Below are 15,689 nucleotides of genomic sequence, written 5' to 3'. Positions count from 1 at the left end.
AAAACTTGAAAACAGAATTTAAAAAAACAGATTTTAATTTATTCATGTATTTTTTACTTTTTCATCACAAATATTAAATAAAATCGTACTTTTATAATTTTTTGCCAATCTACATGAGTTAGGCTTGCAAAAAGGAAACTAATAAAGTGTTTTTTATTAAAATATCGATAGCTTTGTATGAAATATATAAATCCGCCAAGTTTAATCAAAATATATCCATAAATAAGCCAACTACACCATTTTACAATATTCTCCATAAGAATAACATAGGATTTTTAAATTAACAATTTTCCGAATTTTCTCCGTAACCAATCACCGTACAAAGACACTTTGATATACTAAATTTATTTGTTATTAAGCTCTTTAAAAAGACCAGGAGAAAAATTTATAAATTTTGTGTTTTAAGGGTAAAAAATTAGAAAACCCATTTTCCCCCATAAAACCCCCCCGTTAAACCCGTTCCCATGGTTAAACCCCCCGCCTCACACCTTCAAACCAAATACACACACACACACACACAGATATATATATATATACATAAAACACACACACACATTTATATAAAAATTTGAACGAATGGTGTTTTTGGCGTCTGGGGTCATCAAAATGAAAAAGTTAATCAGTCCCGGGCCTAGGTCTTACCATGAGACCTACGGCAACATCTACTTCCCTATAGGGAAATTCGCTAATATACAAACATATTGCACACAAATTAGTAAAATTAGTAAATAAATATACCCCCGCCACGGCAAACCTGCAGACTAAGCGAATTTCCATTTGCCTGATTGGATTAACACTAAAAATGTCTCCTAAAAATATCAGGTTTATTCCCTATTTAAATAACATTAGTTTAACGAGTACTTTGGTTTGCTGCAACAGGGAAGGTAAAAAGGTGTTTTTTTTTTGTAAAATGTTACTTAATAGTTTAGTATTAAATTAATTCATTTTCCAAATTTTATCAAAATATGAACATAAACAAGCAAACTACAACAGTTTATAAAAGGTATAAAATTACCTGCGTACTGCCAGAGTGATCCTGTTTGTTCCTTACGGATAACGCGTTTCGAAGACTAAGTCTTCATCATCAGATCTTGTACAAGAACATTAAAACACTGTCACTTTGAAAAGGTCGTCAAGAGTTTACATACAAAACACGGAAACATATTATGTACAAACGTGGATGTTTTACGAATAAAAACGAGTAGGCCTACCGACGAAAACTTACAATGTCCGACCGCACAGTTACAGGTGAAGGTGACCTTTTCCATGACCTTTTCGAAGTGACAGTGTTTTAATGTTCTTGTACAAGATCTGATAATGAAGACTTAGTCTTCGAAACGCGTTATCCGTAAGGAACAAACAGGATCACTCTGGCAGTACTCAGGTAATTTTATATTTATACCTTTTATAGTTTGTTCTGCGATCCAGAGACAAAACAACTCAAAATACAACAGTTTACTTACTCTCCTTAAGAATAACATGGGAATTTTAAAATTACAGTTTTTTGGAATTTTCTCCGTAACCATTAGGCGCATAATAACGGTTCAATATACTAAATTATTTGTTTTTCTAAGCTCTACAAAATGGTTTGGAAAGAAAATGCTAAATTTTAAGTTTTATGGGTCAAAAATGGGAAAAACCAATTTTTGCCCCATAATACCCCCCATAAACCCCTGTTCCCATAGTCCGATCATGCTGGTTCGCGAACTCGTTAAAATAAACGTAGGTTTACACGATTGTACCAAATTTCATCAAAAGCGGATGATTTTTGCTCGAGTTATCGCGCTAACGGACACGTATATAAATATATATATATGAATTTGAACGGATGGTGTTTTTGGTCTCTAGGGACCTCAAAATGAAAAAGTAAATCGGTCCCGGGTCCAGGTCTTACCATGAGTACTACGGTAATAGCTTATTCCCTATAGGGAAATTTCGCTAAATAGAATGAACGAATTAGTAAATTCGTAAAGTACAACAACTATAATGAAATTTATTAAAACAAGTTTAAAAAAATGTTAATATAATATAATAAAAATAAATAGTTCAATATGGTGGTAATAAATTCCCGGAACAAATTAATATTTAAAATAATTACAAAAAAGGCAAAGCTAAATAAATTACATAAAACAAACCGTTACTGACATATTGCACACAAACTATTTAAAAAATTGATTCGTAAAATAAAATTATTCTAATGAAACCCAATAAAACAAGTAAACAAATATTAATATATAATACAAATAAATACATATTCTTATTATAAGAAGGTTCCAACTGAATAAATGATCCTGTCCGTAGAACGGGTACGGTACACAGCTAGTTGTAACATATACCCTATTACTAGATGAGCAATTCATGTATATATCTTGGATCTAATTAAATTTTGTATTCAGGTGTAGTTTGGATTTTTAAATGCACATAATGCAGTTAAATTTTGTGTATAGGAAATTGAATTTAAAAATGAAAAAATATAAAATAGGGCCTTATGAGTTGCCATGTTGGCTACGAAAAATAACAACGAAAAAGTAAGTTCACTGATTGGCACCTCTGCGGCCCCCGTCAGCTTGGCACCACGACAGATTGGCACCACTCCTTTCTCGAGGTTCCAATCTGTCGTGTACTGTTACGACTGATTGGCACCTCTGCGGCCGCCGTCAGCTTGGCACCACGACAGAATGGCACCACCCCTTTCTCGAGGTTCCAATCTGTCGTGTACCGTTACGACTGATTGGCACCTCTAGGACGGGTGCCAATCTGACGTGGTGCCAATTTGTCGTGGTGCCAATTAGACGTGTACCCGTCCCACATAGTGGTGGGCGAAGGCGAAGGTTGCCGAAACGGCGCGCTTTTTATCCCTTGTCTCCTATCCACCCGATGTTCCAGTTGTGTTATATACTTCGATGGTTATATGGGACTCATGGTGTCCCACAGGGGTCTGTACCTGGCCCCCGTTTGTTCACTATCATGACCAATGACCTCATTCCAAATTTTGGAGGAAATGCTGTCTGCTATGCTGATGGCACTACCCTTTTCAGCTTCTCTAAATATCTGATAACTCTTAATGGTCAAATGTCAGAGTCTATGGGGATAGCATCAGCATGGTTCCGAGCTAACTTTTTTAAGTTAAATAAAAGTAAATCCCAAACCATTGTTTTCACTTTAAATCAGATTGATCATGAAGTTTCAAATGTTAAATCACTAGGCTTATATTTGGATCCAAAGTTAGACTGGCGCCGTCATATTTCTCATGTCTGTAGTCGCTTGTCTAGGGTAATTTTTCTCCTGAGAAGACTTAGACTCTGTGCCCAAGGAATGGTTAAAAACAGCATGCTGAATTTTTCAGAATGTACTTCTGTATGGTTTGCGTCTGTGGGGCTCCGCATCTGGGGTCGAGAGGGTCTTGCTTCTGAAAAGAAAGCAATAAGAATTGTGAATGGTGCAGATTATCTGGACCATTGTAAACCAATCTTTGTTGCAGAGTCCTTATGATGACAGTTTACAATCTCTTCATTTTGCGGTGTCTCATGTCATGTCAGCTTAATTGGCACTCTCGAGCTCAGAGGTGGGGTCCACCACTACAACAATAGGAATAAGCAGGATCTAAACATACCTTATGTTAGACTAAAGAAAACCCAGGCTAGTAAGGAAATCTTGAGCTTGAAATTAATGAAAAAATTGTCTTGTACAGTTCGGAACCTGCCAATCACTAAATTCCAAAAGAGGGTGAGGGAGTTTCTATTGGCTAACCCTCTTTACTCAATCCATGAGTTTTTTTTTACTTCCTGACAACTTATTGTAAGTATGTTTTATTTTATGAGTTCTGCAAGTGTGGTTTTATTTATTTTCTATGCATGGAGTGTTGTAGGGACAAACAAATCATATAATTGTTGCAATTTTAAGTACTCTTACTTAGTATTAGTATATTTGACTTTTTCCATACATGTTACATGTGTCATGTTCATGTTCACGGAAATAAAGCATTTAATTTCATTTCATCCATTTTAGGTCCCCCTGAACCCAAAAAGTCGATTTCGAAGTGATTTTTGCGTGTGTGTGTGTGGGTGTGGGTGTGTGTGTGTACAGAGCTACAGGCCACACCTGTGGTCCGGATTTGATGACATTTGGTATGTAGGTATATAGTTGGAAAAAGTATGAGTAGTTAAGTTCATAATAACCCATATTTCTTTAATTTATTGAAACATCAACTATCCAACTCATGGGTAGTAAAATAGGACTAGGCCAGAAAATATTACAGGGATTCTTTTTTACCCCAGTCTTATAGAGGGTTAGGCAAAAGTCTGGAAACCCCCAGTTAACTTTTTAACGCGTTGCAGTAGGAAAATCAAACTCGGCACACATTTACAACATTACAAATTGCACTTTTTCATCAAAATTACACCTTTGCCCCAGCCTCCAAAATGGGGTATTTAGGGGGCAGTCCCAAATTTTCAAATGTAAACACCTATCATGTGACCCTTCATTTTAAAGGGTTTATCAAGAGAAATTGAATGGCGCAAACCAGAGGTCAATATCGCACCCCTAATCAAAATGGCAGCCATTTTAATTATTTAAGACGAGCAAGCAAGATAGTCATCTGGACACCCCCAGTTAACTTTAAAATTTTATATTTTAATACTAACCAGAAGGTGAATTCTCTTTTTTTTATAAAGGTATGATGAGTTTAGTTTTCCTGCTATAACCTGTTAAAAATTTAATAGGGGAAATTTCAAAGTGACTGCCATTTTGATAAGGGGAGTGATATTGACCTCTATAGTTTGCCATTTAATTTGTCTTGAGAAACCCTTTAAAATTAGGGGTCACATGATAGGTGTTTAAATTTGAAAATTTGGGGCTGCCCCCAAAATACCCCATTTTGGGGCCAGATACAAGTTTTAACTTTAATGAAAAAGTGCATTTTTTATGTTACAAACATGTGCTGAGTTTGGTTTTCCCACTGCCAAACGTTATAAAGTTAACTGGGGGTGTCCAGACTTTATCTTGCTTGCTCATCTTAAATTAAAATGGCTGCCATTTTGATTAGGCGTGCGATATTGACCTCTGGTTTGCACCATTCAATTTCTCTTGATACACCCTTTAAAATGATGAGTCACATGACAGGGGTTTACATTTGAAAATTTGGGGCTGCCCCAAAAATATCCCATTTTGGGGGCTGGGGCAAAATTGTAATTTTGATGAAAAAGTGCAATTTCTTATGTTGTAAATATGTGCCGAGTTTGGTTTTCCTACTGCAACGCGTTAAAAAGTTAACTGGGGGGTTCCAGACTTTTTCCTAACTCTGTAGGCCTATACATGATGGAGGCGGTCTTGTGATTTAGAGCTTCCTCATTCCAAAGTTCATAACAGGCCTGACATATTCGACATATCGAGTAACAAGCCGTAAACGCAAATGAAAGAGAAACACGTCCCGACCCACGGCCGCCTTTAACTAAGGCGGCCGTGCCGTGCCCGACCCGAGTCACGAATGGTGAAGGGAGCAGGGAGGAACGAGGAACTATTTAAATCAGAAACGGCTCCATCCAATCTGTTCCACCGAGCGACACTTAACACAAATGTAAAAGTTGCAGTTCTAAAAAAAGTAGGATTTATTACTGCGGCGAGACGGTCGTACTTGGACAGAACACTGAAAAAAAGACCAACAGAACAGAACAGACCACTAAAACTACACTACACACACACGACACAGGTGACTCAGATAGAATAGACAGACACAGACAGACTAACTGTGTGTGGGGCGGAATTATTTTTGTGGTTATGTTATTGTGAAGTGAAAAATGGGAAAAATTATGTCTAGTCTATTGCCGATTGTGTAGTGTATGTGTATTTTTAAATGAAATGTTACTGGCTTGGCTTGAGAAGAAACTTTTGATACTTAAGTAGGCCTACTTACTTACTTTGTCCTAGTCCTGTTGTCCTATTTGATGGTGGTTAAATAATAAGGTATTGTATTGTATGATGACACCTTTCTTTTGTCTGTCAGATACAGTAGTTCAATGTCAGTGATAGTCAAAAAGCAAATCTAACCTTGTCTAATTACACTAACTTAGGTCTTTAATTGCTTACATGATTACTGCTCTCAATTCAATTGATGTTAATAAATAGGCTAAGTTATTAACGTTAAACTTCTCTTGAAATGGGCCTGAATATTATAACTAACTTATAGGCCCTACTAGCTAGGCTCTTTAAGTGTGATTTAAATATTTTATAGGCCTACATACATAAATACTAAGTTACTCTGGACATGTCATTATTTGAGAGGAGATGATAGTTAGCCTATTAATCATTAATTTATGAATGAACACGTAAGTTACTAGCTTAAATAGTGTGAAAAAAAGGCAACTTCTTTTCACCTGTAGGCCCTATGCCTATTGGTCCATTTGTGTGTTTGTTTCCTCCTTTGTTGATGTCATTGTTTCCAGTGTTGGAGTAGAATAGGCCTGGCCATTGACTGTCTTATTTAGCCTATACAATTTTTCCGTTCCTTAGATCAAGAAGTGTAAATTATCACAAAATATTGTCGAGGCCAGTAGGCAGGCAAGAAGGTTGCTCAAGTCACTTGAAATGGCCATACAGTCAAAGCGCCTGAATACACTGACTTTGAGTTACCGGTAATTGACAATTTCTGACTGTTCCTGGCCTTCAGCAGCACTGCTAAGTTAGGTACTCCTTCCATTGGCACGGTCTGGATTCATTGACAATTATGATTTGAAACACGGTACCGTACTGTTTCAATTCATTTATCCATCAAGTTAGTTTTGGCCCACGTATTCAGGGCTACTGTATTCACCCTCTAAAAATGAAGTAGGCCTAATTTCTTTCCTAACTCTCCTTGTACTCGTTTCATTTTTGCACCTGTTTCAAATTCATACTATGGTCCTGCCCTTGATGAATATGATGGGGTTTTCTTTATATGGTATAAGTTATTGTCATGCTCGTGGAACTCTCCTTGTAGTACTCGTTTCATTTTTGCACCTGTTTCAAATTCATTCATACTATGATTCAAGCTTTATCTAGAGTTCTGTTGAAAATTGGAAGATCTCCTATTATTTTCTTCATCTAGGTAAGCCTAAACTTTACATCACCCTGGCTGCTGATTTCAATATAGGCTAAACATCTTAAAAGTTAATGATGAAGAGGGCAAGTATTTTTTGAATTTACTAAGATAATTTGATTTGTTCCCAACCAATGTCAAACCTACCAGACAAAGTGCTTGTTTGAACAATATTTTCACTAATGTCAACAATCAAGCCTTGTTTCACTGTTCCATTACTGAGGAAGGAATAATCAGATCAAGTGGTTTTAAAATTCTTGATTGGTAAAATATAAAAAAACAGATCATTGGATAACAAAGAGGATTCTTATATAGGAAACTCCTTGTATCATCAACAAGACTTGAAAATGTTGTACTGGTAGAGTAATATCGATTGGTATACCTTGTTTTCTATTGATGACATAAACTTAGCTTTTACATTTTTCTTAGGGAATTGGAGTCAATGCGTAAATATTTATTGTTATTGTATGAAAAATGGAAATATAGCAAGAATGTAAACGATAGGAACAATTTTAAAATGTACAAAAGCATACAAACAAGATAAGAGAAGCCAAAATCACTGCTAATTACAAACTAATTGCTCAATCCAAAAATATATTATGTAAAAAAGCTTGGGAAATAATCAGAAAAGAATCAGGACAGATTAAAACATTTTCCAAAACAACTTTAACACCTAACACTCTAAACGATTTCTTTCTTCTTAAAATATAACAAACAACTTTAACACCTAACACTCTAAACGATTTCTTCTTAAAATATAACAAACAACTAATTCTGCATCCCAGAGACCAACTGTCGAACATAATGGTATCTCGTCTCAATATGTTTAGAGCGATCGTAGAACATTGGATTGTTCATAAGTTTAATCGCACTTTGATTGTCCACATGTAGTATAGGAATAGACTTTTCTTTAATTGCGCCAATCTCTTTCACAAGACGATCTAACCATACAAGGGATTTACAGGTCTGCTAGCAGCAGCATATTCTGCTTCCATTGAAGATTGGGAAACGGAAACACACCGTTGAAGCTTACTCTTCCAAATAACTGGTCCACCAAAAAGCTTTAAACGAGTATCACGCTTGTTGATCGTCTAGTTTCCTTATTTCCAGCAAATTCGGCATCACTAAAAGCCTTAATAGAATTGTTTCTGCTTTTCTCAAAAGCAATTCCATGATTTGTTGTTCCTTTTAGATACATTAATATTCTTAATATTGTTGTTGAAATTGATTTAATTGAAAATATAACAGAGGAAAATGGAAATTTGCTTAGTCTGCAGGTTTGCTGCGGCGGGGGGTGTCTCAACCATCCGACAGGTTATTGCCACTGTATTTTGATCTGGCTTGTAGCTACAGTCTCATCCAGAACCGTCTCGGTCTCCGACGTGTGATAGGACCACACATGCCACCGCGCCCAGTAAAATATCCTCTTCTGTAGACATCCTGATATGGACTGACCTTGTGTCCTCGGGAACAGTGATAAAATTGTTTCCGACAAAATCAAAGAAAAGCTCACTATCTGTTATAAACTTTTGTTGTTTTGTTACGAACAAATTGTTAGAAACAAGTAGTACATTACCAACAAAAAGGTCCAAACATTTTGTTTCAGACTGGTGTAAATGCTGCTTAACATGCTACATGTGTGAAAATATTGTGCAAAAGTGTTTTCTGTTAGAGCTAGTTATTATTTTTCAATCCTTCCCAAATGATCATTCATGTTTTGATTTTAGGAAATGGTGGTCCGAGTGAGTTCTCACAGGAATGTTCGGATCCTGTTAGTGGGGGACCGAGGTGTGGGTAAAACTTCGCTGATTTTGTCTCTAGTAAGTGAAGAATTTCCTGAGGATGTCCCTCACAGGGCTGAAGAGATTACAATCCCTGCTGATGTGACTCCAGAAATGGTGCCTACAAATATTGTTGATTACTCATGTAAGTCAATCTTTCTTTTATATTTGAAGTCCATTTTAAAAATAATCTCAGACGTATAGGCTACACAAATTGTGGTTTAGAAAACATAAAAAGAACTTTGTCCTCAGCACTAAATCTATGTAACATTTGTTTGCAAAGGTCAAAGTCCTACTATCAAATACATTCAATATATTCAGTGTTGTATCCGAAAAAAAGGGAGAGTGAGCCGGCCTAGTGTTAGAGTGCAGGAATTCAGTCCCTGAGGTCTATGTTAAACTTCCGCCAATCACCAATAATGGATTTTATCTACCTATGTGATAATGCTGTGACCCTCTAGGCTTACTATTCAGTAATGTAGAAAACAGTACTGTTGGGTTAGAGCCTATTGTCCCAAGATGTGAAGATGGGACAGTAAAATAATTGTGGTGTTGTGTTTACAGCCATGGAGCAGACAGAATTGCAGCTATGTGAGCAGCTGCGTCGCGCCCATGTGATCTGCTTGGTGTACTCAGTCGAGGATGATGACACGCTACTGAGAGTGACATCATACTGGCTGCCATTCATACGTGACCAGCTGTCTCACTCACAACGCCGACCCCCTGTTGTACTTGTGGGAAACAAAGTGGATCTGGTCGAATACTCTACTGTCGATGTGAGTTGTGTAAATAAATCAAATCAAATAAGTCCTTATTGTGCCAACTACACATTCACACTGTCTGCTGTTGACTGTCGAGTTAAAAGTAATATCTGGTTACCGGGTGTCGAGGTTACCCACAGCAAAATGGTATTTCAAGTTGCGACTTTCTCCATTTGAGCCACATTGTAATGTCTACGGAACTGACGCTAAAAAGCTACACAGGAATTGCCAATTTAAAAAACACTTCCACTACAAACACAGGGTGCTCAGACGTACACAACATGAGGCAACTAAAGTACTAATAAGTAATACTAAGTCTGCACGTACGTAGGCTCTGGAACGCCCCTATTCCCACCACCCTCCACCACTCACTCGACAGGGTAGCAATGAAAACCATCAGATCATTTTGCCACTCCCTATGTAACTACAGTAGAACCTCGATAGTTCGACACTTAAGGCCGGCCACACACAGAACCGGGCGGGGCGGGACGCGACAGGGCATTTTGCCCCGGGGCGTCTTGTGCTCTTATGGAGCGCCACACACAGGACCGAGCGAGGCAGGGCACGTCAAACAGACGCCCCTGGGCGCTCGCTGGGCAAAATGTGAAGCTCTCCAAAATTATGCCCTGAGGCAAGTCGCTGCCGGGCAGAACTTTCTGCGCATGTGCGGTCATGTGATTTATTCCCTTACGGGCTAATTTTGATAAGGTTTATTTTACAACTGATACAATTTACATATAAGACTAACAATTTATACGACCAAAGATTACACCCTTTGATACGACTATACAGTGATGATATTACGACAGTGGTTGAATAATTAATAATTTTCTTGGTATTGATAACTGAGGAAAGAGAGGGCCAACGTTCATATCTTAAGGGTTTCAAAAACCACACCTCTGGAGGTATGACTGTTTTAATTTTGTTTTCTATTCTGCTCCCAAGTATAAAGTCAAATTTAAAAGTTGGCTGAATCGGCTCAAGGCTCAGGAAAAAAATCCTATTTTAAGTTTCAGGTTTATGGGGGCTAAACTTTTTACTTGACGTGTCCTGCCTCATTCTGTGTGTGACAGCAACAAGACAGGGCTTAAGTCAGGCGTCTCGTCGTGCCCCTGTCGCGCACCGACCCGCCTGGTTCTGTGTGTGGCCGGCCTAAGGGGCTTTATTGACTCTTTAAATTTGTGAAAACATCTGGTGTAAATCTTCTCTTTTAGGTATACTTTTTATTTTTTACTTTATATTTTAAATTGGGTATTTCAGCCCAAATGGCACTATAATCAGAAAGGCCTATGTTCTCTACCATAGTGTTTGTCAAAGTGAGTTTTTTATTTGTTGTTATAATATTATCAATGACAGTGGCGTAACAAATGTTTACGGGCCCCCCTGCAAAAACTTATTTTTGGGCACCTCTCTCATGAGTTATTTCTTAACCACTGATACAACATAATCAATCGCCTCCCCCTCCCCAGTCCCCCCAGAGTTATTTTTGGACCACCGATACAATGATCAAAAAGATTTATCATAAAAAGATGAGTGGTAAATAAGTTATTAAATTAAAAATTAAAATATTAAATATTAATTTAAAATATTAAATCATGGGTTATGTTCCATAAAAGGGTGTGTTAAGTATTTTAGTCGTGGTTTGATGAAAATGTTATATCACTACCGTACATCATATATACAGGGTGAGTTTTAATTGTCCCCCCCCCCAACTTTTTTCTACATTTTTTCAAATATCAATCCCAGACCACTTCCAAACATTGTTGGGTAGTAAGTACTTCATTTTGACAAGGTGGCCATTTCCGGCCGCCATCTTGGATCCGCCATATTGGATGCAAATTTTTTTTTCAAATGTAAAGGTGGGAGTTTGACCCATTATTTCGAACTACATTTTTACCCTGATTACAATGCCGTAAGCCGTTTAAAAAAATCTTGATTCATTCTAAAGTTATGAGGGCTTTTTAAAACTTTATTTTTAGCCCATTTTAACATTGTGCATTTACAAACTAAGACCATAATCTCAAAATAGTGCTAGATAAAGATAAGTATACACTACCAGTAATTGTCGACCTATTTTCACTTGGTTATGACTGATGTATTTTTTTCGGCCGCCATCTTGGATCCGCCATTTTGAAATGTGATAAATTATTTTAAATGTGAAGGGGGCGTTGTGACCCATCATTTCGAAATACTTTTTTAAGCTGAACTTAATTCCATGATCCGTTTTTCATTTTCATTTTTTGATTTTGAAATATTGACATTTTTAACAAAAAAGTTTCAATATTTCATAAATAAAACTTGATAACAAAAAAAGGGTTGCGGCATTGTCTTCAGCTTAAAAAAGTAGTTCGAAATGATGGGTCACAACACCCCCTTCATATTTAAAATAATTTATCACATTTCAAAATGGCGGATCCAAGATGGCGGCCGGAAAAAATACATCAGTCATAACCAAGTGAAAATAGGTCGACAATTACTGGTAGTGTATACTTATCTTTATCTAGCACTATTTTGAGATTATGGTCTTAGTTTGTAAATGCACAATGTTAAAATGGGCTAAAAATAAAGTTTTAAAAAGCCCTCATAACTTTAGAATGAATCAAGATTTTTTTTAACGGTTTGCGGCATTGTAATCAGGGTAAAAATGTAGTTCGAAATAATGGGTCACAACCCCACCTTTACATTTGAAAAAAAAATTTTGCATCCAATATGGCGGATCCAAGATGGCGGCCGGAAATGGCCACCTTGTCAAAATGAAGTACTTACTACCCAACAATGTTTGAAAGTGGTCTGGGATTGATATTTGAAAAAATGTAGAAAAAAGTTGGGGGGGGGGACAATTAAAACTCACCCTGTATATCAATATCAGTGTTTGTAAATAGTTTTGAAATCAAATAAAAAAACCTTATTTTCCATCCGTGTATCAGAATGTTTATATCAAGGAGGTAAAAAATTATACATTTAATTTATCACATATGTTATCTATTTTTCTTACCCTGATAATTAGACTAATTCGTTAATTACAAGGCAAAAATGTGGTTCGAATTCCCCTATTAACCCCCTTAGGCCACTTAGTTGCCTTTCGCTGTACAGTATTGGCTAATTAACAGCGGTGTCTAAGGAATATGTCGGCCTTAGTCCCTTTCAAAACTAAAAGGTTACGCCACTCATCCTAATCTCATCTCCATTAATTCTTGGCTTAAAATACCTACATTGGTAGGGTCGGTGACATTAGTATTAATTTATTAGGTTAGTTTAATTTTTGGTTATAATTAACTCATACACCAAAAGCTGGTTGATTTAATAGATGACGTACTTTTATCACAGGCTAAAATAGCCTATTGCATTTTTTTATTTTATCTTTGTATATGGATTTCAAGTGTTTATCTTACAACAAATGTCTTTAGTATTGGTTAATTGTGAGGTAAAATAAGATATGGGCTAACAAACACAGTCAGTAGAGTAGCAGTATATTGTATTTAACAAAATACAATCTATATTAGGACAAAACTAAAATTTAAAATAATACAATATTAAAAGCCCCAGCCAACGTTAATGACTCCAGGCTCCAAAGTAACAAAATGCTTGCAGACGACATAAGCAGTGTACAAAATCACTGAGAAGTAAAATATTTCTCGGCGACGAAAGTAAGATTGTATAATAATCAAAGATCCACATTATACTGTAACACGTTAAATCTGTTACTTTAGTTCGTTATCACTGAAGAGTAGGGATGGTCAAGTCTCGAAATTTCGGGAAATTTTCGGGAAATTTTCAATCTCGTTACAAGAGACGAGATTACTTTTTGGCCGAGATTTTTATCGAGACGAGAATAAAAAAAAAAAAAAAAAAAAAAAAATTAAAAACGCCTGAAGAAAGTCAATGCAATACCCGCAATACAGGAGCGTGTTGTAGTTGCGTTTCCTTTTTGAAGGCGTTCTTATTTAATTAATTCTTTTAATGTAAATATTACTTTAATTCTTTTAATGTAAATATTACTTTCATTATTTTAATAATATTACTTTAATAACATTTGAGAAGTTTTGTTAAGTGTAAGCAGTGTGAGGAATGTTTTATTACTATAAAAAAGTCAAAACAAGTAACTATTTTATAAAAATTAATATTGCTTTTATTTTATGATTTATTTTATTTTAGGATAAGTTGAACTCTATCCTAACTGATATCACCATGTTTCCTAATCGTAGGCATTTTTAATAAGTTAGGCGTGATTAATAAAAAAATGTTATGCTGATGTTATTTAATGAAAGATTGTAAATATTCTTGCCTATTATCATTATTTTAGTATTTAAACAGTCATCTAACAATGTTACAAAATCAGGTAAAAATTTCGAACGTGCATTTCCCGTTGTGTATGAGAAGAGAAATCTCGTCTCGATCTCGTCTCGAAATTTTATGAGGAATAAAAAATCTCGTCTCGTCTCGTCTCGAACTAAAATCCAATCTCGTCCATCCCTACTGAAGAGGCTTAACGAAATTAAACTATAACTTATAACAACATATTATTAATAACATCAATGTTATTACTTGTTCAATACACCGGCTAGCGGGCCACCCCCCCCCCCCCCACATTTCGGCCCTTCTGTCACGCCACTGATCAATGCAAGTATTGCTAATAGGTCTAGTCACCTCTTTGATATTTATTTTGAACCCATTGAAGTTTATTATATAATAAAATTCCTTACACTCTGCACTATCTAAAACCTTAATATTACAGACTGTTGCAAACAATACATTGACCTTTTCCTAGATTTAAACATTCTTAACGTAGACTGAGGCTTTTTAAGAAAGGTTCCTAGGGTAAATTTATATTGCACCCTGTAAAGAGATATAATTATAATAGGCTCTAAAAAAATCAATATTTCCACCACTGAGTACTCAAAATAAAAATCTGCATTTAAAACTTTTAGATCATCTTGTACTTTACAATTTATTCCTGAACCTTCTTTTAATAAAATTGCTGTTCCTCCTCTTTTGGCAGATTTTCTTACATAATAGTCTACCATATAGCCCCAAAGCAGAATGGTTCCTACGTGTCTGCAACGGCCTGTGAAAACCTCAAAATGTGTCCGCAAGCGCTAAAACTAAAAAGCTAAATAATGACTTATATACCGGTATATATATATATATATATATATATTCACTCTTTAGGGCTACTAGTAATATAGTTAAATAAAATAAGTAAATTTCAATAACGTGTATAGCCTACTTTTAAAACAAAAAACTAAAAAAACTATTAAGGGGTAGGCATAATCAGGTTATTTAAATTAACTTTTTTTTAAATACGTATATATATATACACATACCTTAACAAGTGTTAACAAGGTCTTCAGAAGTAAAACTTTAAATGTACTATAGTTTCTTTATATAAACACACTAGGGATAGACGGGATTGAAATTTTAGTTCGGGACGGGACGGGACGGGATTTTTATTTCCTTCCCGATTTTCGGGACGGGATGGGACAGGATTTTTTTCTGTGCATAAAAAAAGTACTGTATTGCAGTTACCAAAAAAGACATACAAAATCAATTTTTACCATTTGTGGCACTGATCTATAAAAACCAAAAAATGGGTAACAATTTACAGGTACCTATAGAAACTTGTGACTCGCGGGTCACGGGGTGATCGTCTGTAGAACTCACGGTCACGGCGCGATCGTCGTCATGACTCGCGGTCACGGCGCGATCGTCAGTATGACTCCGCGGTCACGGGGTTATCGTCGGTATGACTCCGCGGTCACAGGGTTATCGTCGGTATGACTCCACGGTCACGGTGCGATCGTCGTCATGACTCGCGGTCACGGCGCGATCGTCGGTATGACTCGCGGTCACGGCTCGATCGTCAGCATGACTCCGCCATCACGGCATGATCGTCAGTATGACTCCGCGGTCACGGCGCGATCGTCGGTAGGACTCTGCGGTCACGGCGCGATCGTCGGTAGGACTCCGCGGTCACGGGGTTATCGTCGGTATGACTCCACGGTCACGGTGCGATCGTCGTCATGACTCGCGGTCACGGCGCGATCGTCGGTATGACTCGTGGTCACGGCTCGATCG

At 36.7% G+C, this 15,689-nt stretch overlaps 1 protein-coding gene across 5 annotated transcripts in view; it reads left to right on the top strand.

Moving 5' to 3' along the window:
* Positions 1–5,739: 5,739 nt before the first annotated feature.
* The window catches only part of LOC129005004 (mitochondrial Rho GTPase), a 60,246-nt gene continuing 50,296 nt past the window's right edge, over positions 5,740–15,689 (top strand). Inside the window, exons 1-3 of one of the 5 annotated variants that reach the window (XM_054433765.1) lie at positions 5,740–5,897; positions 8,800–8,998; positions 9,418–9,629. In XM_054433765.1, coding sequence (XP_054289740.1) covers positions 8,803–8,998; positions 9,418–9,629 — 408 coding nt within the window. In that variant the 5' untranslated portion in view covers positions 5,740–5,897; positions 8,800–8,802. Of the gene's footprint in view, positions 5,962–6,080; positions 6,324–8,799; positions 8,999–9,417; positions 9,630–15,689 lie in introns of those variants that run through there. The other 4 variants (XM_054433757.1, XM_054433754.1, XM_054433776.1 and 1 more) reach the window with 4 other exon arrangements.

Source organism: Macrosteles quadrilineatus, unplaced genomic scaffold, assembly GCF_028750875.1.
Source record: "Macrosteles quadrilineatus isolate MER2022 unplaced genomic scaffold, UCM_ALF_1.0 Scaffold_1__1_contigs__length_201487025, whole genome shotgun sequence".
NCBI lineage: Eukaryota > Metazoa > Arthropoda > Insecta > Hemiptera > Cicadellidae > Macrosteles > Macrosteles quadrilineatus.
Note: the sequence above shows the minus strand (reverse complement) of the source record. Positions and strands in the feature narration are given on the sequence as shown.